Genomic DNA, 26,972 nt, shown 5'->3' with positions numbered 1-26,972 from the left:
GTAGGTGGTGGATTCATTCTTTATTCTTTTAGTAACATTTGAATAAGGGAAGGCCGGTCACACATTATGATTGTTAGAGTTTCCACATCTTGTATCTCTTGCTATTGCTCTCTTGCTCCTTCCACCATAGCTCTTTCTTTCACTCACATGCTTCCACTTTGGGCTCATTCCCTTCAGTAAATACAGAACGATGTAGTCACAAGCACCTTTACCCCCAATAAAAGATGACATTATTTTACTAGCAATGCCCCCAAAAAGAGCTTACTATCCTTAGAAAAGTACAAGAAGCTATTCGAGGTACTATGGACCTTATGAGACGATCAAAGTAATAGGAAAACAAACCTACAAGCTTATACTACCACCCCATCTTAAAATCCATAATGTATTTTATCCGAGCCTACTCAAGCCTTATGTGCCAAACCTTGAATGTATACTTTACAAACAAATAGTCATGCTTCCCCAAGGATTCCTAAAAATGCAACTTGAGAAGATCATGGAGATAAGAGAAAAGCCTTGAAGGAGTTAAATCTTGAGAAAACACATTGTAGAGTGGAAGGATTACCCTCATAAAGAGGATGCCCCTTGGGTCAATGAGGCAACCCTTATGAAATAGCACCCTTAGTTTCTCTTGAGATGAGGACATCTTCGAGATTTCTCAAAGGCGGAGGATGTAGTGTCTCCATTATTCAATCCACTAGAATAAATGATATGCATGCATATTATACTGAAGTAAAATAATGTACATGTCTCAAAACAAGTTAGGTAATGTGTAAAAAAATATTAAAAATATAATTATAGTAATGGAATGTGAATATTTATCACATTTGAACATCTGCACATCATTAAACATGTGTACTCAGAAAAATTTAACTTATAACATTTAAATATGGCAAAACCCACAAATTTAAAATCAAAACATTAAATGTTGAAGATGAGAAAGTATAGATATATTCATCTTGAAAAACTAGTTACTTCACAATTTTATAGCTTGTAAATTTGACATTGAGAGTGCATGAGCGATTACATGCAATAAAACAATGTAAAAGTGCTCTTAGAACAAGGAAGAAATAAGAAGAAAGAAAAACAATTTAGAAGGCTAAATGGAGATTTGAATTTTCTTTTCGCAAGAAAATAGAGAAGCCTAAAATCAAGCAAAAGAGAAGGGCATTCTTTTTGGAAAGGACACAACCAACTGGGAAATTTAAAAAAGAGATCTCCATAAGGGAGAAGTAAAAAGTATGTTGGCTTCTCTCCTTCACTCTTCTATATAAAACTTCCTATTTAGGGAAGAAACAATGGATTCTCTCCTTCATGGATCACATCGAGCCCCTCAAGTCTCTTAATCCTTTCTTAATGTTAGGATTCCAACTATGATGTCCCTTTTGACGATTGTGCACTATGCTAATCACAATCTCCTAAACATTCCAAGATGATGAAATCTTCCTATTGATCTTTGTCTCTTTCATGCTCAATAAACATCAAGTGTTAAATTATTTTAAGTCTCTTTACACTATCTCCTACATTAAACTCACTTACTATAAGCCATGTTTTTATGTACACACCCATAAGCGCTTGGAAGGTCTAGACAATGTTGAATTGAAGCATACAAATTTATGGATGCTATTGTAGCCTCATTAAAAAAAAAAGCGATCAAGTTGTATTTCAATCAAAATAAAGTGAGTACAACATCTTAAAGATGCAACACAGGTTCAAGCCAAAATGCTCAGCTTCCATTGGGGTTGTTTGGTGTCGAGACACTTGACGGGGAGGCCATGCCCATCTCATTGCAAGTCATGAGACCAATGCGCAGACAAAGCAGGTCAGCATATCATTGCCAGGGCCTAGCAACTTAAATGTAGCCTCAATAAAAAAGGAGTCGTAGAAACTAAACGCAAAGGTCACGCTAAAAATGGTTAGAAAAAAGGTGACAGATATAGAGGCAGAAATGTCAGCTCCAAAGATGCCTGAGAAGGGAAGTGCGAAGGTCGGGGAGTACCCCAACCAAAAGTGCTAACTCAAAGCCATCGAACAAGTGAAGGAGTGGGTGAAAGAGACCCAAGAACACTTAAAACACACTGAGCCCATATTGGAAGATGAGATCAATGATCTCTCAAGCATAAGCATGCTATGCTCACCAGCATGATCAAAATCGAGAGATGTGACTGTACCACAAGTAGTGCCACTTAGATAGAGCTCGAATGCTACTATGGGCCAACAAATTAGTCAAGGCTATTGGCCTGGAAATGCAGGATTTTGAGAAAAGTAAGCAGCTAGCAACCTCCTTACCACACTAGTGACCACCCTTATGACGCTAAGCCTAGGAGACTTGCTTAGGCAGCATCTGACGATGTGGCAAGAGCTGAAACAATGGGTTGAAGGTTCGATGGAGCAAGCTGACTTGCACGAACATGATGCAGAGATGGAAATACCAAGTCTAATGCTGCACTCAATGCCCAAATCCTTGCACGTCAATGCTTTTTGGGAAAGCAAGGAAATGCATGTTGTCAAACTGGTCTTAGCTCTCGAAGATACCATAAGAAAGGGAATTGTAGACACCGTGGGGATGAGTTAGTGTGCTTAGCTACATAGTACTCCAAGCTTGGGGTAACACGCCTCTTGAGAATGCTAGGTTTAATCACGCTAGCTAACGGAATGAAGGTAAGGCCATTCGAAGTGCTAAAGAATTGGCCCTTAAAGATCGTAGGAGTCCAATTCTCCATTGACTTTATAGTCATGAAGGGGGTGGATTATGACATTCTATTAGGCCCAGGCCTGGATGCGCAATGCACGGGTCATAGAGGATTGGGGTAATGGTCAAATCTTCTTAGGCAATAGAACAGAAGCAGTGAGGGTAGAGTTGGATACTTAGAAGACAACACCAGTCGACCTAGATGCCATCTTAGCCATGCTGAAGGGTGATGCCCAGATTAAAAAATCTTATGGGCCATTGACTAAGTATATCCCTTGTCTAGAAGATGAGTGAGATTGGATGCATGTGCTAGCCACTATTGATGTGCCATTCTCGGATGGTGAGGATCACAAGTAGGCTACTAAGGCAGTTGGTAAGTCCAAAGACGGGAACCTTTAATGCCAGTCTACATGATGGCTAAAAGCTCAAACAAACGACCAAACCCTGTCAAATTCCATATACCCAGCAAAATCAAGAACTCCTTGAGATCCTAGAGCATCTAACAAAAAAGCTAGCAGGCAATCCAACTGCTAACCTTAAACCTCTCCATGGATGAACCTAAGTGGTGATGGACCAAAGTGCAACTTAAACTTGATGTACAATTGGACCTTAGTCATTAACAAAAAGGAGGAGCTGTATCAAGATTTAGAAGATGACGAGCAGTCTAATGCAGATGGCTCTAACGATGAATACAAGGACTGTTGTTCCTTTAATGACCAAAGAGAAGGAGAGATGGATACCATAGAATACGACACTAAGGGATGAGCGATAGAACATATATGAGTAGACTCCAAACCAAGCAAGAAGAATGTTTTTAGGATTGAGAAAGGAGTAATGCGTATGGATTGCGACCACACATGGTTGGAGCACATAGGAGCGATATGGATTGCGACTACACATGGTTGGAGCACATAGGAGCGATAGATTATGAGCAAGCAGGCCTAGCCCAACCAAGTGCCGCACCATTATTCATGATGGATTCACCCTCTAAGCTGCGACCTCTAGGAGAGACTCCCTCTTCTAGCAAAGACGGAGAGTTTGATTCTGTGTCGGAAGCAAGCTCAGATAGTGATCCCAAATACGTCAATCTCCTAAGACTAGACACACCAAAGGGGATCTACTCAATCACCTAAGGCACCGAAGGTTGAAGGAGGAAGCAGCCCAAGGAACCATAGGCTGATTTGAGCAAAGAAAGATGCAAGACCTACCAAAGCAATTCACGAAGTTCAAAAAAGGCGATAGGGTAGTGATCTTGCTAAGAGCCAAACACCAGGGGCAAGCCAACGAACCAATAGAAGGACCTACCAAGGTCAAGGAGGTCAATGTAGCCAAGGAAGGGCAGACACCCAGACCTGTCTTTATAGCTGATGACTTGACTGAGAAAGAGGAAGAAAGTCTCATTGCTCTCTTGTGAGAGTATATAGACGTGTTCGCTTGGTCCCTCAATGAGCTAAAAGGTGTAAATCTGAGTGTAGTGACTCACAACATATCCATGACATCTAATGTAACGTCAGTCAAGCAACGATTGTATCCAATGAATCCCAAACATGCTCACGCAATGAAAGAGGAAATGGATAAGCTGTTGAGAGCAGGATTCATTTACAAGATTGAGCACACGAACTAGCTCTCACCCATAGTGATCGTGCTAAAAAAGAACAGAAAGATCAGAGTGTGCGTCAACTATAAGAAGGTAAATGCTACTACGAAGAGAGACAATTATCCATTGCCATACACTAAGCACATGCTTGTGAGAAAGGCTCGTAAAGAAACCTACAGTTTCTTGGACGACTTCTGGGGATACAATCAGGTGCAAGTGCATCCTGAAAACAGGCATAAGATTGCATTCACCATTGAATGGGGTGTCTTCGCCTACATAGTCATGCCCTTTGGGTTGACTAATGCACCAGCTACCTTTGAGAGGCTCATGTGTGCCATCTTCAAAGACATGCTTAGGAAGGAGTTAGAGGTTTTTGTAGATGACTTGTGTGTTCACTCTACATGGAAGGAACACTTAGATAAGCTTCGAGCGGTCTTTGAACGATGTCGGTATATCATCTCTTGCTGAACCCCTTAAAGTGCCAATTCTGGGCAAAGCACAGATGCATCCTAGGGCACATGGTGTTGAAGAACGAAATTGCCATGGACTTCTCAAAAGTCATGGTTATTGTTGATCTTCCACCACCATCCGATTACAAGGGAGTTGAATGCTTCCTAGGTTACATGGGATACTATCGGCACTTTGTGTTGAACTATGCATTGATTACTAGACCTCTATATAAGTTGTTGACTATATTTGAGTGGACCAAGGAATGCCAACGAGGAATTGAAAAAGGCTCTAACCACCATTGCACCAATTCTACAAGCCCCAACTGGACAATCACCTTCCATGTTTACATCGGCTCTAACCACCATACGAGGAATTGAAAAAGGCTCTAACCACCATTGCACCAATTCTACAAGCCCCAACTAGACAATCTCCTTCCATGTTTACATTGGCACTTCGAAATTTGCTGTGGGAGCTGTGTTGTGCCAACCTGGTGAACACAACCTAGACTATCCAGGAGCTTTACTAGCAAACAACTCATGGATAAAGAAATGAATTACTCAACAACAGAGAGAGAGAAATTAGCCATTGTATTTGCTATAAAGAAATTTCGGCATTATCTTTTGGTCATGCCTTTTAACTTCTTTGTTGACCATTAGACATTGCTTTATCTTGTTAATAGCCCTTGCGCTATGGGATGCATTACTCGATGGTTCCTTTTGCTTTTAGAATTTGACTTCTCTATGGTGGTATGCAAGGGGAAGCAGCATTACATGGTTGATCATATGCCTCATATACCCACAAGAGAAGCCACTGGATAGGGCATCCCAGACAGATTGCCAGATTTGCATTTGTTTCACCTGTCTAGTGAGAGAGATTTATTTAGAGTTGATTTGATGCCATATTGGGTAGGCGACATAGTCCAAGTGCTTGAGCACAGACTCCTTAAACGACCTATCGAGAAGGCCTGAATTAGGCATCTCATTCTTAAAATAGTAGAGGCACATGGCGGGATTGCAAGAGGACATTTCTGCTGTGATACGACAGCTCGCAAGTGTTGTAGTCTTAATTGTGGTCCCCTACTCTCTTCCGAGATGAACTACAGATGCCACTGCAACCCGTGGGAGTTAGCTTAACCCTTGAAGAGCAAGGAAGATACCTATTGAAAGTAGGCTTCACACCACATGAAATAGATACACTAGGGTTTCCAGAGGGAGCAGCACAGGGAGACCAACAAGGAGAAGGGGCTGAACCAAGCTTTGAGTTGGGACCTCAAGAAGAGAAACTAGTCCCATAGACTCCTTCCCCACCATGGGCAGAAAACTAGCAACAAGTAGACACCTCCGTAGAAAGAAAGACTGTACTTAGAGAAAAGAGGAAACAGATGGTGGAGGAAGGAGTTCCTAAGAACTTTTGATGTCCAAAGGAACAGTGGAACGGTGACTATTAGGCAAGAAGAGACCTCTAGAAGTGTGGAGGTTTCCCTTAGTCCACAGATTGTAGAGAAGGCATTGGGGCTAGTAGAGAAGCTAGAGAAGAGGCCCAAGAGGGATGTGTATTGAATGCTAGAGATGGAGGAATCTGAGTGCTAAACCAACTGTAGGGCCATCCACACCTATCCCACCAATCCAGGACGACTTTCCAGCAAGCTTCCACGCTGACTTGATAATCTGGGAACAATAGGAAACTAGTAGAAACCCTTTTGATCTTAGTTTCCAATTCCTTGCCAACTTGCATAGGGTTCTGCCAATCAAGGTGATGGAAGAAGTGATTAATATCGAAAGAAGACTCGGGGAGAAATGGATGGCTGAAAGAGAGCATAACCCCACCCTATGGGGCACACAAGACACTGAGTTTTGGCAGAATAAAGTTTTTGAAGTGCCTAGATCTTTGCCTAGCTATGAGTGCCAACACACATGGAGAAGGCGCATCTGTGATGTGAATATGGACACTTAGATGGCTTTTTGTAATATCGTGCCCTTCGAGAGGAACAACCCAACGTTCATGTTGTACCCTCAAATAGTAGGAGTGGATTTTGACCCCAATGTCCACGGATGATACGACTTCCCTATAATCTACAATGCGAATTGTACTAAACCTAAAGAGGCCCTTGTCTTTACATCTGAAGATTTGTATGACTCTATAGTCCACTTTGTAGATGAATTCTCCTCTTGCCCCGACCTTGCTTTCATCAATACATGTAATTACCTTCTACTTAGAATACTACTTAGTCAAGATTCTACTCCAGAAGAACACGGCCTTCCAACCCTCTATTTTAATCCCAATGCTATAGGTAGTTGCGCCATGACTCAATGATGATGTGAGCTGCTCTTCTCCCTTCATTTTTCTTTTCCCTCCTCAAAGATATGAATGATTGCTGCTTTACGCGTTGCAATCACCCATTTCTTCTACTATCACTCTGTAAGTCTGCCTGAATCTCAAAGGGTACTTATAGAGTTGGCAATTCTTGAATAAATCTCTTAGGCCCCCATCTCCACCCCACACAAATGACAAAGAATAGCTCTCATCATGACTATCTAATTCAAAAAAAAATAAAGGAGAACAAAGAGGAAAGAGAAGCACCTCTGAGCAAAGTAGTTAGACCACCTCACTTCACATAGGCCACAAGCACTACATCTAGGGGTTCTCAAGCTAGGTGTGTTCGGTGGCAGTGTCGGCCGGCTCCATCCCTAACCCCCTAGCCCTTTTGATTCCCCATTACACACACTTAGGGCACATCAAGGGCAGGACATACCTATAGGGAGGTCACACTCATTGCCTATGGTTATAGACCTGTCTCCCTAAGCCGCACCCACCGCAGCTCCCTTATGCACGAATTGGGTCCTCAAGTGTGGGACAACACCCAGGCTTCAGCTCCTAGTTCCACTCGCATGAGCACAATGCACCACACGGTAAGGTAGACACACCCCCTAGGTAGCACACTTCTTCTCTTTTAGGTAATGAATATCAAAAGATGGATTTTCTTTTCTTATGCACACTAAGGATGAGACATGCAAAGTGCACTCGCTTGATGGCATGCTCTCATGAGAGGATAAGTAACGATGTGTTTTTTACACTATTATACCAAAGGATATATTCATAAGAAAAAGAAAAAATAAGAAGCATGCCTTGGAGGTAACCTTAAATGTACGGTAGAAAGGAAGTAAGCCTGATGAGATGGCCCCCGACACATGAGAGACAAGGAGATATCTCTCACTTGTGTTGTTCCACTTGAGCAAATGAATAGTTGCATAGAGAACTACTATTGAAGAAGAAACATCATCTTCATTCTCCTCATAGGGTTGCAATTATCAACAAATAGTATTGAACCTAGAAAAGGGAGTAGTAGGCAAAGAAAGCAGAGAGACTCTGAAGATCAAGAGAAGAAGGGACTATATTTTTGCACAAGGCCAACCTTTGCATAGGTGCCTTGTGATCGGCGGTAGTCTAACCTACATAAAAAGCATCATCTCTAACTTTGGGGGGTGAGGACATAGAAATCACGAAGAAGAAGTCATCCTGTGGCAAATAAGAAGACCAACCATGCAATTTTGGAGGGGTTGAGGTGAAATCTCATGAGCAACGTGTTTCAGCTGATAAGGTGGACAATTCATGATTGCATTGAAAGGGGAGAGATTGGTGCTTTCATGATCAGATAATGGATATAAGAAAATGAGCAGTACTTCTGATTGAAAGGATAGGGCTATGTATGATCTTGAGGGGACGAGGTTAGAAGGAAAGTGGCCCAAAAAGAGTGATGCAGCCCCAAGACCAACACCTGGATCATTTGGGGAAGCCACTGGTAGTGCAATTCAGGTAAAAGACGGCCTGGTTCTAGAGGGCATTGCTGTAGTTATGATCAAATTCAGGGAGCTGACAATGATCATCATGCGAAGACAACAATTATACCTGCCAGAGGGTCTACTTTTATGCAAACATTGATAGCCTATAAGCATATCAAAGTACAGTCACGTGATTGTCGGCAATTGTTCGACAATTTGTCCATGAACGTTGATAGCTTTTGAGCATAGCAAAGTATAGTTAGGCGATTGTGATGATTTTTCCATGAAAAGCCTTGAAGAGGAGCAGTTGTTGACTACAACAACACTTAAACAAAGGGATTGTCAGCTTTATCTTCTTTGAAGTGTCTTGATGATTGAGAGGGTCTCGGTGGTGATTGTGGCGATTTGTCCATGAACAACCCTAAATCACCAACATCGGAGGCCCCACCATCCATGCAACATATCCTTGGCCTCCAACAACACAATCATTTGCCAAGCTTCTCACCCAGTACCCACCCACACAAGACCCATCATCACCTCGGCAACCACCCTTCCAAGCACCAAGCCCTCATTAGCAAAGCCCCGCAAGTGCCATGGGACTGGCACTAATCTAGGAGGGGGTAATCTTAACCCCAGTTCGAGATGGAAGAAAAAGAAGTCAAGAATGAGGATGCAATGGAAGAAGTAGGATGGAGAATAACTAAAAGTGCAAGGGTGGCCTCAAAAATCAAGTCAAAGACAAAAACACATTTTTAAATGCAAGGTGCCCCTAAAAATGTTGTAAAAGAGCACCAAGCTCCCTCCTATGTAAATTGTAAAATGTAAGCGGGCATAGGTAAAGAGATAAGGCAAATAGAAGGAAATGGAAAAGAGGACCTTGCCATAATGGCCGGTCATGTAAAAAAGGGATGGGTGCCCAAGGGATTTAGGGCATGTATAAAAGCCAAAAAGTGAATAGAGAAGCTCATTCTTTGGTGTGTGGCAAAAGTGGACTCATCTTCTTCTCTTCCTCTCTTCTCTTTGCTTGCTTGTCTGTGCTTGAGAGAGGGAGTGTGAGGGAGTGAGCGTGTGAGGGTGAGGGATCTTGGAGGTGAAGCTCTCCATCTTCTCCTCTCTTCCTTTTCTTCTCTTCTCTTCTCTGCTCTTGTCTCGCATGCGGCTATAGAGAATGGAGCTTGGAGGTGGAAGCTTGAGGGTGCTTGAGCTTGCATCATGAATCACGGAGCTACGAGTGTGCTTGAGGGAAGAGGCAACTCATTTGGGCATTGAGGTAAGCTCACCACACCCATGTAGGATTGAAGGTGCGTCGGGTAGGTGAGAGATAGCCATAGGTGCTCACTTGAAACACTTGAAGGGATAAGCGGTCCATGGGTCTTACTGGTTGAGCAGTGAGGGCCTGTAACGTGCCCGCCCCTCAAATCGCGGGACATGTCTTAGCAGCCCATCGAGAGATCAATCTAGAAGATGCCGCCCAACACTCCCAAGGAATGACATGGGGTTTGCCAACTAGGGTCTCTCGAGTCTGCCCCGTAACGGAACTTATCTAGCCGTTCCCATTAGGATCGACCTGAAGTCCGAGTTCCTAGTAGTCGAGTCTTTCTAATAGCCTTCTAGCGTCAGCCGCTCCACTTTGTGTAGATACAACTGGACCCAAGCAGACTCATACTGCACTTGGTTCAAAGAGAATGGAAAATGAGAGGGATGCATCGCTTGACCTCTCTGCCCGTAGGGCATAGTCCCATTTCGGTCCCCTAAAACGGTATGAACCAGGATTCTAACCAACATTGTCTAAGGCCATCGTTCGTCCTTCCCTAACATTCCTCGTTAACATTTCCTTTTGAGGAAAGCTCTCGGCTAATCGAGACCACCCTTCCGTAGGATAGACCCATTGGTCACATCCACCACTCTTCCCTCGGGGGTTGTTTTAGTTATCTAATTACCTACCACATGATGTTTGACACATAAAAGCAGCTTCCTTAATTAACCCGTTAGTCACAGGTTCCTTTATGTAATTTAGGACACTGACATGAAGACAAGATAAAACAAGATCAAACACTTCCTTAACTTATCTTAAGATTAATGTTTCCCTCCTGCCCATAGAGGAGAATTAAGTGTTCCTTTTTGCTTCCGCAGAAAAATCCTTCCGTCTCTCGGCAATAAAACCCAAAGGTTTATCCTTCCAAGATTCCACCTTGTAACTAGTATCAAGGCCTCGAGATCCCATCTCGAGTCACGTAGAACAATTGTGTAGGGCCCAAAGGCATTGGGATTTACGGCCAGAGCCCCCATTGGCACCCAAGCGTCCTTCTATGCCAAGTAATTTCCACGGAGAGACCTCTCGCAGCGGGTTCGGTCCACATTCCCGGTGCAGATTCATAACCCCCTTGGTTAGGGTTTGGTGGTTTGCGAGGGGTAGCTAGCACCATCCTTCTTTAATTATTCCTTTAGGAATTCAACCACAGCTGAAGCAACCAGCATAGTAACAATTTCAAGGGAAAACATCCCTTTCATTTCCAATCAAGAAAATATCATTTTCTACATCAAGCAATCACTTTTCTTATAAACCACTTGTCCTTAGTAGGATCTCCTCTTACCAAGGAAACCAGCCAATTCACTTGGAAATATCATTTTCAAAACAACCATGCATAAGCCTTGATCAACATTCCATTTAGAGTCAGCTTACTAGCCCAGCTTAAACTAGGAGGATATCCACTTCCAATAATCTAAGACAAGATCATTAAAAACAACTCACAAGCACGTGTGTTTAATCACTCAACTTCTTTTGAATCTCTCTTTCCCTTGGGTTTTATCCTAGGGTTCCAAGCTGTGAATCCTCGAATTCTTTGCATGTCTTTTAACATACTTGGTAATCTTTAAACACATTAAATATATTGCAAGACTTGTCACACATTCTTTCCATCCTCTCTTAGTGCGATGCTATGCAGAATTTTCTAATCAAACTTATCTCGCATGCACATGGTGCGTTTAATATATTAGTATAGCCTAAACAATCTTTAACTCTCTTCATATCTGGCAATACTTGTTCCTAAAGTACAGGGTCTCATGTGACTTGAGTATATAAAAGTTTAAACTCAAATCACTTATCACCTCTATGCTCTAACATAGGTAAAAGATAATCATATAATGCATAAAAATCTTTCCTTGTAAGCGATCCATGAAAGTCTAAGAACCTCTTAGTATTCTAAATGCAAATTTACCCTAACATTTCATGCGGTCTCCAAACATAAACATTGGCTATCATAGGATAAGACAACCTATTTGTGGTATGCAAGATCAAGACCTATCTTCTGCGTGGAATGCAAGATAGATGACAAGTCCTCTATGCTTCTGTGCAGTTGCATCCTATGAATGGAAATTCCAAGTCATCTTTATATCTAGTCTTAATATGTCTTCTCTAATCACACATCTCAACTCTAATTGGCTAAGATTGAGTGTAGGGAAATCTAGATTGTAATCATAGGGGGTTAATCTATCAATTTGTAGACCATACAAACTCATCAGTGTACATGTCTAAGCATACTAGCAAAGTCTATCATCCTTTGTTATTAATTCTTTAGATGAAGTCAATGCTAGTCATGGGTATCTACTTTGAGGTAGCTTCCATTATCTATGGAAGAAAGTCATTGCTTGGAGTAGGGCCTCAACCACAATAGGTGCTGCCCCAATCTCCACTTTTATAATCTCCTGTGGGATTGAGCTCTTTTCTCATATCATTTGTGATATCATTGTGACCAATGGTTACACTATATGCTCCCATCCATCATAAAACTCTCTCTTTGGTCCATCATAGTCTATCAATCGTTGTCTTCTCATGTGATAGAGGCTCGGGCCCCAAATGGCCACCCCATAGAGGAGCATGGGTGTAGCTAGTGTATCAAAGAACTAATCCATTATATATATATATATATATATATACATATATATGAAGAGGCTTCCCATATTCTCTTCTTCATCTTATTACTTCCATTCTTCTCCTTCTTCATCCCAAAAACTCATGGTCGAGTAGTCGAATTGAGATAGAGATCTCAAAGATTTATAAAAGTCTACACTTGCATTCATGGGCATTTTGGAAGTTTCCACCTCATACTTCAACTAGATCTGAGGAAAAGGGAACCTTTACCTTGCTTCCACTCAGCAAAAACCAAGCAATGGACTATTTCATTTGTTTCCACTTGAGCTTCGTGTTCTCCTTTTGAAGGCAACAACGTTTAGATTTTAAGTCATCCCATTCAAATTGTTGGATTCTATACAGCTTCCTTAGGTAAATGAGGGCCACTTTAAAGGTTTATTCTTAAAAGAGGGAGTAAATAGATTGTTAGATGTAGGCCCATTCCAAGCTTCTACTAATGATGATGTAGGGAGTGTCCATTGTCCACATCTAGCCCTAAGATGTATAATGCCCTTCCCTCATGGTGTGGTGCACTGTACAAATCTTCCATTTTCCATCACCAAAGGTGGTATGAAAACCATCATCATCTAGCTGCCCTGTGCTAATCAAGCTCTTCTTGAGCTGAAGTACATGCCGTACATGTTGAAGTGTAAAGAAAAAGCCATGCTGAAACTGTAACTGCACACTGCCAATACCTGCAATCTCACATGCATAGTTGTCCCCAAGATGGACAACACCATATGGCTACACATGGCAACAAACATTGGGATGCCATGAAGGGTATCATGAGGCATCCGAAGGGCACAGCAGATTTGTATCTTTGCTATGGCAGCCAGGATACATGAGTCGTGGGTACATTGACTCTAATTATGCAGGACATGCAGATAGTAGGAAGTCCACTTCTGGCTATGTGTTCACTTATGCTACAGGGGCTATCTCTTGGATGTCCAGGGCGTAGAAGTGAACGACTCTTTCTGCTACAAAGGTCGGGTATATTGCAGCCACTGAGTCTTGCAAGGAGGCTATCTAGTTAGGCCGGGGAGAGAGAGAGAGAGAGAGAGAGAGAGAGAGAGAGAGAGAGAGAGAGAGAGAGAGAGAGAGAGAGAGAGAGAGAGAGAGAGAGAGAGAGAGAGAGAGAGAGAGAGGGAACAACTATGTAACACCTAGGTGAGTAGTAATCCCCTCACCCTCACCAAGCCTTCGATAATTTTAGAGTGAGAGAGAGAGGGAACAACTACATAACACTTGGGTGAGTAGTAATCCCCTCACCCTCACCAAGCCTTAGATAATTAGAGAGAGAGAGAGAGAGAGAGAGAGAGAGAGAGAGAGAGAGAGAGAGAGAGAGAGAGAGAGAGAGAGAGGTGTTTATTTTTTATAAAAAGTTCAAGGCAATGACATGTGATGAGCAAGAGAGTAGCTTTCTATATGAAGTTGGGAAACTACCTATGTGATGAGTGTATGTCAAGTTACAAACTGCATGCACATACATATAGAGTCTATATTTCTCATTTTTGAACTTCTTGTTTTCTAGAGTGTTCTCCATTCTCACTTGCATTAGGTACATACAAGGTCATTGTTCTTAAGGATGCATGCTTAGCTAGTCCCTTCAAATTTTCTTTGAGGTAATGAGCTTCCATGGCAACCTCTCTTTACTAAATAAAATCTTTCTTTGGTAGGTTATCATAGTTAACGGCCATGGTTCATACCCTTTGGTATTAGATATCCATATAGCTTAAAGAAATTCCTAAAAAAAGAAGAGCCTCTCTTTATTTATGGAAATAGTTTCTATTATGCACACAATAAACTCTTCATTTTTTAATGGAAATTCTTTCTAGTATGCATGCAAGAAATTCTCATTTACTAATGTGCAAGCATAGCACATAATCATCTGAATACTTTTGAGGATTGGATATTAGAACAACTCTAAACCAATGATTAGAAGATTATGAGACACTCAACACACAAACAACCAATGAACACAATTTCACACTTCCAAGTATCTAAATTAATATTTTATAAAGTGTTTCATAGTTTGTTAATTATGATAATGAGGATCTTGACATTAATACAATATTTGTATAAAATTGATTGTTTTTGAAAGATGGATGCATTTCATAGCTTTTCACTTTGCAATTCAAAGATGCCTAAGCCAATTTATGTAATTAGTGACAATGCATATCAATCCACCTATTTGCTTTACTCTATAGCTAGTAAGCTTATTTTTATAAAACTTGTATGCCTCTAAAATTTACCATTCTAAACAAGAAATTGAATCTCATGTAGATCATGTCCTTTTTTTTGGCCATTTGTTGAGTAAACAAATATATGAACCTAGTCATTCACAAATTTTTTTCTTTGTAGAAATTTCTTTAAAATAACCCTAATTCTTAAAACTCAACGTAGTAAACACATGAAATTGTTACCTATGGTAATCATTTTTAAGATCTTAAACTCTAAAAGAATCTATTTTTACATCATCACTATGAGTTGGTCAAGTTGTTGTTCTAGAATGAAATATCTAAAATGTGAGAGATTCAAATTCAAAAGATGCACCAAAATCAAATGAAATGCTATCAAGACTAAAGATTTAATGTCAAACTAAGAGAGAGATCTAAGAAGAGATCATATTTTCATTATAATACCTATTCACAAATCATTGCAAAGAGGTCTTCATAGAAGCGTTTTTGTTAACCTCAATTCAAGATGACAGAAAAATGAAGCAAAAAGCGGAAATAGAACAGAAAAAGAGCAAAGGCACAAAGGCGCAAAGGCGGTCCCTAAAAGCTAAGCTGAGGTGAAAGTGCAATTTCAAAAAGAAGGCGCCTAAAAAAACTCTAAAAACTCTTGTAAAAGAGCATCTGGCTCCCTCCTATGCCGTTTGTAAAGGAATAGATGGGTGTAGGCTTAAGGCATGAGGCAAGAAAAGGAAAATAGGAAAAATGACCTTGCCACAAAGGCTGGTCATGTAAAAAAGGATGGGCACCCATAGGGCTTGTATATAAAGTTCAAAAAAGTGAATGGAAGCTCATTCTTTGGTGTGTGGCTAACAGGGGACCTCTCTTCCTCCTTTATTCTCTTCTCTTTTCTTGTGTGTGTGCTCTTGAGAGAGGGAGTGTGAGAGTGCATGGGAGTGAGGGATCAAGAGGTTGAAGCTCCTGACCATCTCTACTTCTCTTCTTCTCTTCTTTTCTCTTTACTCGCGCATGCACGGCTATGGGGGATGGAGCTTGATGGAGGAGGCTTGAAGGTGCTTAAGCTTGCATCAAGGATTGTGGAGCTACCGGTGTGTGCGGAGGAGGAGGCAACTCATTTCGGCATCGAGGTAAGCTCACTACATTGGTAGGTTCGAAGGTGTTTTGGCTATGTGAGAGGTAGCCATTAGAGCTCGCTTGGAATGCTTGAACAATAGGTGGTCCATGGGTCTTGGCGGTTGAGCAAGAGCTCCCACATTTTGGTTCGATTGTCGAGACCATAGATTCAAAATTGAGCACTTGTGCGCCTCATATCGAGCATCAAAGTAAGGGATTCGTCCCCGAACCGGAGCTTGAGATAGGTAGGAAGTTTGGGGCTTTTGATCTTCGATACAAGTAAGTATTCTGGTTATTTTGGTTGTTTAATGATTGGGAAAGAAGGGGAGATCATTTCAGTTATTTGCTTTTGATTCTTGTTGCATTTAGCATAGGATAGGATTATGAAATCAGATTGGAGAAGCATAGGGTTTACTACTTTAAAACATGGTAAAACAGGCACAGATAAGGGTAAATGAAAAAAAGGTGGTTGGAACGATTAATGCTAGCAAGGAGGTGATTGGGGATAGCAAAACCTTGCTCGGGAAGGGGTTTAAGGGTCAAGAGACCATAGAAGAGCTCATTTTTCACCCTAGTAGTGAGGGAGAGAAAGAGAGAGTTTCCAGCATTAATTCGATTCGACCTAGCCATCGGGGAGTTCTTCGCACGATTCAGGTATATCAAAATCTTCTTGCTATATATTTGTTGTGATCTGGTCTTGAGTTGTTCTAAGGACTAGGCGAATACATCTATATACTCTCGTAAGAGGCCAACGGGATATGTCTCCTCCTCCTCTGTTAGGTCATCAGCAAAATAAAGACAGGTCAGGGTATTTTCCCTCCCTAGGCTAGGTTCACCTCCTTGACCTTAGCGGGTCCCTCAATAGGTTCACTTGTTTGCCCTTGACGTTTAGCACCCAGCAGGATCACTACCCTATCGTCTTTTTTGAACCTCGTAAATCTCTTGGGGAGGTCGTGTGGTTTTCATTGTTCGTCTACTCTTGCGTCCTTAGACTGGTCTGCCCTTTCTCCTTTTAAGTGTCTGTGCCTCAGGTGAACGGGCAGGTCCCCCTTGGTACGTCTAGTCGTGGGATGCCTCAGCATTTTTGGGTCACTTTCTCAGCTCATTTTTGACTCGAAATCAAACTCTCTGTCTTCGTTAGGTGAGGTAGTCTCCCTTGGTGGTTGTAGCTTGAAGGGTGACTCTGTTCTAAGCATTGGTCTATTACCTGGTTGGGTTAGGCCTGCTTGTTCTAGATCTATGGCTCTTACACATTCCAACCAAGCACGGTCACATTCCATGCGCATGACCCCTTACTCCATCTTGGAGGTATTCTTTCTCTTCGGCCTGGAGTCTGCCCATATATGTTCTATCACTCGTCCTTCGATGTTGTATTCTATAGTATCTACCTAGTCCTCACCCTCGTCCGAAGCAGCGGCAGTCCTTGCATTCATCATTGGAAGCATCTTCATCTGACCACTCATCATCTCCTAGGTCTTGGTATGTCTCATGTGTTTGATCGGGAACCAGTGCCCAATTGTATCTGAGGTTTAGGTCATGCACCCTGGCCCATTGCCACCTTGGTTCATTTAAGAGATCTTGGAGTGGCTTGAAGTTTGTTGTTGGATTGCCTGCTAGCTTGCTGATCAAATACTCTAAAATCCCTTGGAGCTCCCTCCAGTTGGTTAGCACTTGGAAGGTGACAGGGTTGGGTCTTTCGCGAAGGTTTCCTGCCATCATGCAGATTGGTACTGAGGGTGCACCCTTGGGCTCGCCGGTCATCTTAATGGCCTATTCATACTTCTCCTCATCCGAGAACGACGGATCGATGGTAGCAAGGACATGCATGCAGTCTCGCTCGTCTTCAGAACATGGGATATACTTAGTTTAGGGGCCCATAGGATTTCCTGATCTGGGTATCATCCTTGAGCATCGCGAAGATGGCGTTGAGGTCAACTGGTGCAGTTTTCCAGGAGTTCATTTCTACCCTCCTGGCTTTTTTTCTATTGCCTAGGAAGATGAGACCATTCCCCCAATCTTCTATCACTCTGGCGTTGCGCATCCAAGGTTAGACCAATAGGACATCGTAGTCCACTCCCTTCATGACTATAAAGTCAATTGAGAATTGTTGGACTCCAGCAATTTTTACCGACTAGTTTTTAAGCACCCCAAATGGCTTCACTTTCATCTCGTTAGCTAATGTGAGATTGAACCTAGCAGTCTCGACAGGTGGGTTGCCCCAAGTTGCCCCAAGTAAGGAGCACTGCATGGCTCAGTACACTTACTCCGGCCCCTGTGTCTACAATCCATTTCCTTGTTGTGTCGCCTAGGGTTGAGACCGGTAAGACTGCGTGCTTCTCGGTGCCTTCTCAAAAAGCAGTAATGTGCAAGGATTTGGGCATGGAGTGTAATGTCGAACTCAGTATTTGCATCTCTGCTGGATGAAGCCAAATGCAAGAAGGAGCAAAGGTGAAAAGGAGATTGGTGATTGTGGCATTGGCAAATGTGAGCTACTACATAAAATACACATAGGAGATTATGAAGACATTCCATAATAAGGAGAGGATACAAGTCATAGAGCATGTGTTGAATGACAATAGGATTTTGCAGCCACTTGCTCTTGTGACCCTTCAACCCACTACTTCAAGTCCTGCCATAGGATTGGATGCTGCCTCAACAAATCTCCTAGGTTTACCATCACCGGGGTGGTCACTAGAGTGGTAAGGAGGTCATTGGCTACTCGTCTTTATCTTGTTTCAGATTGTCCTAGTCAACGCCTTGACTAGGTTGCTGGCCCGCAAAGTTAAGGCCTTTCATAAGCGGTAGTGCTTGTTGCACAACCGCATCTCTCGGTTTCGGTGGAGGGGGTGAGAGTGGCGTGTTGATGCTGGAGAGATCCTCGATCTCATCCTCCAAGATGGGCTCCACATCTTTTAGGTGTTCCTGAGCCTCCTTTACCCACTCCTTCACCTTCTCAATAGCCTCTAGTTGGCGCTTCGGGTCGGGGTACTCCCCCACCTTAGCACTTCCCTTTTCTGCAGTGTTAGGGGCTGATGTCTCTGCCTCAGTGTCAGTGACTTTCTTTCCAATAGGTAGCATTGTGGCGCTCTCAGTTTTCAGCGCGATTTTAGCTTCGGATCTCTTCTTTCTCTGCCTATGGCTCCTCTTCCCTATCGAGGCTACGTCAAGATTGCTAGGACCTGGTAGTGATATGCCGGCCTGCTTCGTTTGTGCATGAGTCATGACATGCAATGGTATAGGTGTAGCTTCCCCATTCAAATTCTCGACACCGAACAACCCCAATGGGATGGATGGCACGTTAGCTGAGTTTGAGGGTGGTTTTCGCTTTGGACAGTCAACGAAGAGATGAGTGATTCCGCACTCAGGACACCTTAGGTCAGCCTTGTCTCTATTTTGTTGCTCCCTTTCAAGACAACGTGATGAGATATGTCCCAGGTGGCCGCAAGTCCAACACATGATTGGATCCTGGGTCTGCCCTCCTAGGCCTCTACCTCGTCCCCTACCTAATGCCATCATCGGTACTGGTCAATAGTCCATAAGGATCGTGTTGCCCTCATCGTCATGCGAAACGTAAGGGTATATGTAAGGCTCGTCTTCATTTGGCTTTTCCACGTGGTGGATTGGAGCGTCACTTAGTGGATGTGTCACATAGGGGCCAGGTGGTCTAGGTATTTCAGTAGGATTTATATCCATTCTAGGAATGGCTGGCTTAGCATCGTTTGGTGTGGAAAGGGCCAATGGCGCTCCCCTTCCGAAGAATTGTTGCGGCCTGCTCGCTAGGTACGGTTGATTGTATGGTTGTGAACACGAAAGTCTTCTAGGCAATCTACAATGCGCACTATCGTGACCAAACCTACCGCAATTAGCAGAAGGTCGTGGCTTGGGGTCTTGACACTCAGCCGGCAAGTGATTCCCCCCACAGTACGCGCATTGGACATGTGATTGCGTTGGTCGTCTTAGTATTTCCTACATCTTGACTATTTCCATTTTCATATCAGCCAATTCTTGGTTGGTGTTTGCAGCCTTTCCCTTATCATGGGTACTTATGCCTGATCGCTCGCTGGATGCTGAATCTCTCTCTGAACTTCTTGAGTTGGTCTCATCTTGGTTCGAGTTCCTAGAGCTCCTCTCCTTCAATTGGTCGTCGACTTGAATGGCCTCTTCGAACACCCTTGCTAGCACGTCTTGCTGTAAGCTTGAGTTGCCCGTCAAGGATTTATAAAGCTCGTCATTTCGTATTCCACTTATAAATACTGTCGACACTTCTCTTTCGTGGTCGTTTGCCCGTCAGAGAAGAGACTCCTTACATGGGTCACATAGTTGCGGATGTCCTCTTTTTTCTTCTGCTTGATGTTCATAAGTCGTACTAGTAGGTTGTCCGAGTATCTGGGCTCGAAAAATCTCTAATGAAGAGGTTTTTCAACCCATTGTAGTTCACTCGCTCTGCAGCGTCCAAGCTTGTGTACCAAGTATGACCCTTGTCTCCTAAGCAAAGCCCGAACGCTTGAGAGCGTTGAGTTAAGTCGGTGAGACCATTGGCTTTGCAGACCTGCTCGAAATGATCTATAAAGCTATACGGATCGTCCTGGGGCTGGTACTTATCGAGCTGCTTTGCAACAACTGGTACCTTAGGTTGGCTCTTGGAGCCTTATTGGTTCACCCCCAATCCCACTAGTAGTGATGTGGCCAATGCTGTAGCACTCTGCTCTACTGATGTGTTGTCTAGCAATCGCTTCATGAGAAGCTCACTTAGTGTCAAGTATCCTTCTAATGCTTTCTCATGGTCAGTTCAATTTCTGCCTGCTAGGTTCAGCACTCGTATCTCTCGCATCTCTGCATTCTGTCTCAGGCTCCTAGCCTATTGGTCTCTCTTGTATTCCATTATGCCTTGCAGTGCTTTGTGGGCTAGTTTTCTTTCCTCCTCTAGGTCAGCTATGATGGCTTCTGCTACTCTACCGCGGTGCTCATACTGAGTGCTAGAGTCATAGCTACTCATCAACTGCTGGATCGCTTCTGGAAAAGCACCTAAGTCGAATTCATCGTTCTCCTTGCGGTCTGAGCTTTCCTCTAACACGGTTGTGTTCTCTTGCTCCACTAAGCTATCGATAAGGTTAAGGAGGCCGAGCAGAGCCACGTTTCTGTTACTATTCGCTTATTCCTATGTTGGGCTACAATTGCCCGTCTATGTCTGGGGATCTCCTCTTATTGGTGGGTTCCTTCTCGTTCCTTTATCAGAGTGAGTTCCTTAATTATTGCACACTATCCTCAAGTTACCTCCACTCAGCGAGTGTGTTCTTTTCCGTGCACTTGTGCTCAATTAGGCTTTCAACTGTTCTTAGGTGTATTTCAAGTGCTGGAAGTCAAGATGAATGCAAAGAGCAAGTGTCTAAGTGGCTTGTGCACTCTTGTCTTGTCTTAGGCCTGATAGGCTTGTTTGATCAATTTTTGGATGTCTTGATAGGTTTTAGGGTTTCTTGCCACGCTGTCTTACTCGGTTTAGGTTCGTTTGGGGTCTGTGTCTCCATTAGCTGCCGTTAAGGTGCTAACTCTCTCGACAATCTACTCTAGCTGTAAAACAACTACGTCTTGTGAAATTGCCTATTCCTTGCTCCAGAATCAAGTCATAGGCGTCGAGATGGCTCACAAAGGTTGGCGCCGTTGACATCTACAAAATTTGCATCACAAAGGTTGGTGTCGTTGAGATCTAGCTGGGTTTGGTGTAAACTTCCACAAAATTTGCAAAGATTTGACTTGGCCCAACTCATCTAAATTGCAGGGGTTGAGTGGTAAACTCGGACAGGCTAAATGGTTGAATAAGGGCATTGGCCGAACTTACAGCTCGGACAACTGAACAAATGTGTTCGAGGGCTAAGTGGTCCGAGGGTGGAGTGACAAGAGTCCGAGGGCTGAGTGACAAAAGTGGGCCAAGGGTCGAGTGGTTGACTCGGATGGGCCGCTCGGTACGTGTTCGAGACGAGGGGTCCGAGTTATCCTGTTGGTCCAAGGGCAAGGGCCGAATGGATTTGGGGATCCGAGGGCTGAACGGTCCAATTCCGGGACTCGACCCAAAACCAAGCCACTTAGACGGGCCGAGTCGCGCGCGACGACGGCCGCGCCAACGATGATCTCTAGGCACGTCCGATGACCTCGGTCAGCCGGTCCCGTTCCTAACCCCTAGCCCTTTTTGTCTCCCCACTTCACCCTTAGGGTACCCCAAGGGCGGCAGGACACACCGAAGGAGATAACACTCACCTATGATTAGACATTCTTTCTTCACACAAATAGGGTTCTCAAGTGTGGGACATCACCCATGCTTACCTAGGTTAGACCCAACTCCTTATTCCACCAACACTAGCACCAAGCATTGCACGACGAGGTAGACATCCCCCTTAGGTTGAGCGCTTTCTCCTCCCAAGTCCAACACGATGCTGCAACCCACAAACTTTGGAGGCTCCTATCATCCACTCAACACGCCTTTAATTCTCCCCCCAAATCATTCTCGAAGCTTCCCAATCGAACAAGTCCCCCAGCCCTAGCCTAGAATCCACCCTCCCACAACAGAGACCTCGAAGTGCCATGGTACTGGCACCTGTCTCAGAGGGGGGGTAATGTTAACCTCAATCCAAGATGGCAGAAAAATGAAGCAAAAAGCGAAAAAAAAATAGAAAAAGAGTGAAGGCACAAAGGCGACCTCTAAAAGCTAAGCTGAGGCGAAAGTGCAATTTTAAATAGAAGGCACCTAAAAAAACTCTAAAAATTCTTGTAAAAGAGCGCTAGGCTCCCTTCTGTGCCATTTGTAAAGGAATAGAAGGGTGTAGGCTTAAGGCATGAGGCAAGAAAAGGGAAATAGGAAAAAGGACCTTGCCACAAAGGCCGATCATGTAAAAAAGGATGGGCGCCCATGGAATTTTAGGGCTTGTATATAAAGTTCAAAAAAGTGAATGGCAGCTCATTCTTTGGTGTGTGGCTAACAAGAGACCTCTCTTCTTCCTTTCTTCTCTTCTCTTTGCTTGTGTGTGTGCTCTTGAGAGAGGGAGTGTGAGAGTGCATGGGAGTGAGGGATCAAGAGGGTGAAGCTCCTCACCATCTCTACTTCTCTTCTTCTCTTCTCTTCTCTTTGCTCGCGCGTGCACGGCTATGGGGGATGGAGCTTGATGGAGGAGGCTTGAGGGTGCTTGAGCTAGCATCAAGGATCATGGAGCTACCGATGTATGCGGAGGAGGAGGCAACTCATTTTCGGCATTGAGGTAAGTTCATTACATTCGTAGGTTCGAAGGCGTGTCGGCTATGTGAGAGGTAGCCATTAGAGCTCGCTTGGAATGCTTGAACAATAAGTGGTCCGTGGGTCTTGGCGGTTGAGTGAGAGCTCCCACAATTTCCAAAGAGTTTTCTTTAAGCACTTTCTTATATATAATGACCACCTTCTAATTAGTGTGTTATCTATACTTTTGCTAAGCTTTGTGTACTCATGTTTTGCTTTGATGTGCCATAGAGCTTTCCTCCATCATACTTTTCTATGAATGCATATATCATTATTTACGTTGGTCAATGTTAGCTTTTGTTTAAAGACAAAGTAATGCCTAAGACTCACATTTCTTTTTTAAATAATAATATTTTTTTCTCAAATTATATTTTATGTCCATCATTATAATACTATTTCAACCATATACATTTTTCGAGGGCTTCACTATATGTAAACTCTCTATATCACACGCATTCATGACCCATTTTAAAACTACCCTTACCAAAGAATTTTCTCTAAATGAAACACTCCTTTTCTATTCAATCTATGAATAACCGCTTTATATGACACCCTTTTATGTATAAAAAATATGTAAAAATGAGATTTAAAAAATACATTCTTACAAATCCACGTGATATACTCACGTATTTATGAGTAAACCCCTAGATATACACTTACCCTTTTCGACTTTGTTAGATACTAGATGAAATTTCTACCAATGTCTTATTCAGCCATGTGATAAGTTATGCCAGGCTGATAAATGACCTTCAAACTCACCTAATATTTAAACTAGCTAACAAGCTTTTGAACTCATATTTACCTAAAAATAGAGTATTTTTCATGAGCAGCCTTTGAATTAATATAAACATTGATTAACTTTTATACTCTTGTCAATGCCCAAACGTAGGCCATAGAATTGTTTGAATAAAAAGCTTACAAATTAACTTTCCACCTAAGATTCAATAGGGAAGCATGGCAGAGCATAAAAGTGAATACTGGTACCTCCATCCACAGTGAAGATACTGCCAGTGACATAAGAAGAGCATGGCATACATAAAAATGCAACCATATATGCGACCTCCTTAGGCTCCCCAAGTCGACGTAGTGGGCATCGTTCTTTAAGCAATTTAGGAATCTCAGGATTATCAAACTGCATGCACTCTTACAATCAATGAAAGGGCCTCTTCTGAATGATGAGGCAAAATAAGCATGTGCAAAAGCTTAATGTTAACCCATACCTCTTTCAACATGTCTGTTTCAATGTAACCAGGAGCGACAGTGTTGACACGAATGTGATCTTTGGCCCACTCAAAAGCAAAGTTTCTTGTAAGTTGGTTCAATGCGCCTAAAAATTGGTTGTAAGAATTCAAGCGTGAGAATTTGAAAACATTTTGATGTTCTTGATGGAGTGACATGCTTTTGCAAGCATGCCTTGACATGAGTAGTGCCTAAATTTGACTTCATCAATCCAAATGGATTCGATAGTAGAGCTACCCAAATGCGTTGATTATGTAGTTTCTGAGTAAGATTCTTTACCCTAAAAAGAAACCACATTTGCATGCATGTGCCCACACATGCCACACATATGCATATGGATAGGCAAGCTCTATGTGTGTGTGTGTGTGTTTGTAGGATTAGAGAAGCCACATAAAATAAATGTAATTTTAGTTGAGGAAAACATACGTACTTTTAGTTGAGCAATATACACCGGCACTCTTCCTAAATACTGAGGAGCCTGCAATGGATGAGATGAAAACAATGCTTCCATCTCCTGATGCTTTTAAGAGTGGGTGTGCAAGCTGACTTAGGTGAAAGGCAGATGCAAAATTTATGTTGAAGATTGTAGAGAGCTCATCCATGGGCACTTCTAAAGTTGGAGTGCCTCTAAATACACCCACATTGTTGATCTCATATAAAAACAAAAACAAAAAGAGTGTTATCAATAAACATGTTCACAAAATGAATGCTATGAATAAACATGTTTTACTTCTTTCTCGATAAAGATTGCACTCATGCATGTGTCATATAATGGGCAATGAACAAGTACTTTGCAATGTTGTCTCTCCCATCCATGACCACTTGAACCTATAGTTGAAAGGTCATGGTCCTCATGAAACTTCAAATCGAGTGTGTCTAGCATAAGCTTAAATAATGCATGGGGGATTTTAAGAGTGCAACAATAAGGCCTACACTAACTTCCTCTATCTTTTAAAACAAGTGTTTCATGCAACATTATGTCAATATACAAAAAAATCCTTGTAGAATCAACATTGTGATTGGCCTATATCAATTTGAAGTAACAAGAACGAAGGGTCTTCTTAACTCTTATGTTTGGGTGTTAACATTTAATGGAAAGACTATTTAAGAAAGCCTTTTGTTTTCTTTTTGATGACTTTCCATCAGATATTAAGTAATTATGTTGTAAAATCTACATCCCTAGTTTTGAATCCATGTACTCATTGAACCCTTAGGTATGCCCATATGACTTGTGCTTCAACCCAATAGCTACACTATAAGATTTTGCTGGGTTGAGCCTATAAGCAAGTGCACGCACGCACACATACACTCTCTCTAAGAAGTTAAGGCACTTTGGAACTATTCTTGAGGCATCTTAAGATGTGTTACAATGTACATTCCAATTGGCACATTGCAAGGTTTTGCTTGATTGGTTCTATAAGGTCCCGCCCCCCTCCAAAAAAACCAAAACACACACACACACACACACACGCATACACACACACTCTCTCGCCACTCTCTCGACTTGAAGCACATTTTCCATACACACATCCTCTCTCTTTCTCCCAATGTGTTCACAAAAAACGGTCCTTTAGTGTATTTTTTCCAAGCAAGATTCTCAAAAAACCAATTGCAATTGAAATTCGTCTTGATGAAAACCAACTTTTTTTTGGTCATTTTAGTTATTAAGCTGACTATTTCTCTCCCAAAGCCGTCGGCGGTTAAGCCTATTCCTTTTTTCCATTGGATAGGAAAAAATGTTTTCGTGAGCACTCCCACACACACACACACACACTCTCTCTCTCTCTCTCTCTCTCACACACACACACACTCTCTCTCTCGCGCGCCCTAGAGACACACACACACACCCTCACCCTCTCTCTCTCTCCCTCTCTCTCTCTCGCGCCCTAGAGATGTGTTTTGCACAGATAAAACTCTCACCAGAATGTCGAGCTTGCCGGAGAAATGCTGCGAGACCCGGGAGATGAGGTTGTGGCGTTCGTCCGGAAGGGAGACGTCGCAGACGCAGCCATGGATCCTGTCCCCGAAGTTACCACCACCGTTACCTTTCTCAGCACCACCAGCGTCATTATCTGATGATGGTGGCTTCTTCTTCGACCAGGCCTGCAGCTGCTCTCGAAGCCGCTCCGCCGACCGCCCGCACACGAACACGCGCGCGCCGAGCCGTGCCAGCTCCTCTGCAATGGCTTGCCTGCGCGCGCGCACCGATGCACGATAATATATACACTCTCTCAATCACAAGCCAGCCGCCCCGGCCAGCCTCTCTCGCCATTAACAATGACTGTATATCATGCGTTCCTCAGAAATACAAAGAGGTTGCGAGAGATCATTACCCGATGCCTCTGGTGCCTCCTGTCACGAGAGCCGTCTTGCCTGCCAAGTTCCAGGGTGACGCAGGCAGCTGATTATTGCTAGTGGTAGCCATCGCAGCACGCAAGAAGAGACCTCTCTCTCTCTCTCTCTCTCTCTCTCTCTCTCTCTCTCTCTCTCTCTCGTATCTTACCCAACGCTCCTTCGCTTTCATCTATATAGGCCTAGGTTTCCTTAGGTAGGCCTAAGTACCTACCTCTCTTTCCTTTGTTAGGAGGAGGTGGCTTTCAACTTTACAAGAGTGGTACTTTTACCTTTACACTGCAGCCCTCTTTCCTCTGGTAGGAGGTGGCTTTCAACTATACAAGAGAGAAGACGGTCTATCAACCTTTAGGGTTGAAGTTTTTGACTCAAGCAACATATTATTCT

The 26,972-nt window shown here is 43.0% G+C and overlaps 1 protein-coding gene across 2 annotated transcripts in view; it reads right to left on the bottom strand.

Annotated features, from left to right (window-relative positions):
* LOC148015400 (tropinone reductase homolog At5g06060-like) overlaps window positions 1-26,737 on the bottom strand; it is a 48,125-nt gene extending 21,388 nt beyond the window's left edge. Inside the window, exons 1-5 of one of the 2 annotated variants that reach the window (XM_087665402.1) lie at window positions 26,567-26,734; window positions 26,154-26,424; window positions 24,664-24,883; window positions 24,215-24,321; window positions 23,811-24,126 (exon numbers count right to left, since the gene is read on the bottom strand). In XM_087665402.1, coding sequence (XP_087521528.1) covers window positions 23,929-24,126; window positions 24,215-24,321; window positions 24,664-24,883; window positions 26,154-26,424; window positions 26,567-26,658 — 888 coding nt within the window. In that variant the 5' untranslated portion in view covers window positions 26,659-26,734 and the 3' untranslated portion in view covers window positions 23,811-23,928. Of the gene's footprint in view, window positions 1-23,810; window positions 24,127-24,214; window positions 24,322-24,663; window positions 24,884-26,153; window positions 26,425-26,566 lie in introns of those variants that run through there. The other variant, XM_087665403.1, reaches the window with a different exon arrangement.
* Between the last annotated feature and the right edge of the window lie 235 nt (window positions 26,738-26,972).

This window comes from Lygodium microphyllum, chromosome 24, assembly GCF_053477565.2.
Source record: "Lygodium microphyllum isolate KBCC chromosome 24, Lygodium_microphyllum_v1.1.10, whole genome shotgun sequence".
In the NCBI taxonomy this organism is placed as follows: Eukaryota; Viridiplantae; Streptophyta; class Polypodiopsida; order Schizaeales; family Lygodiaceae; genus Lygodium; species Lygodium microphyllum.
Note: the sequence above shows the minus strand (reverse complement) of the source record. Positions and strands in the feature narration are given on the sequence as shown.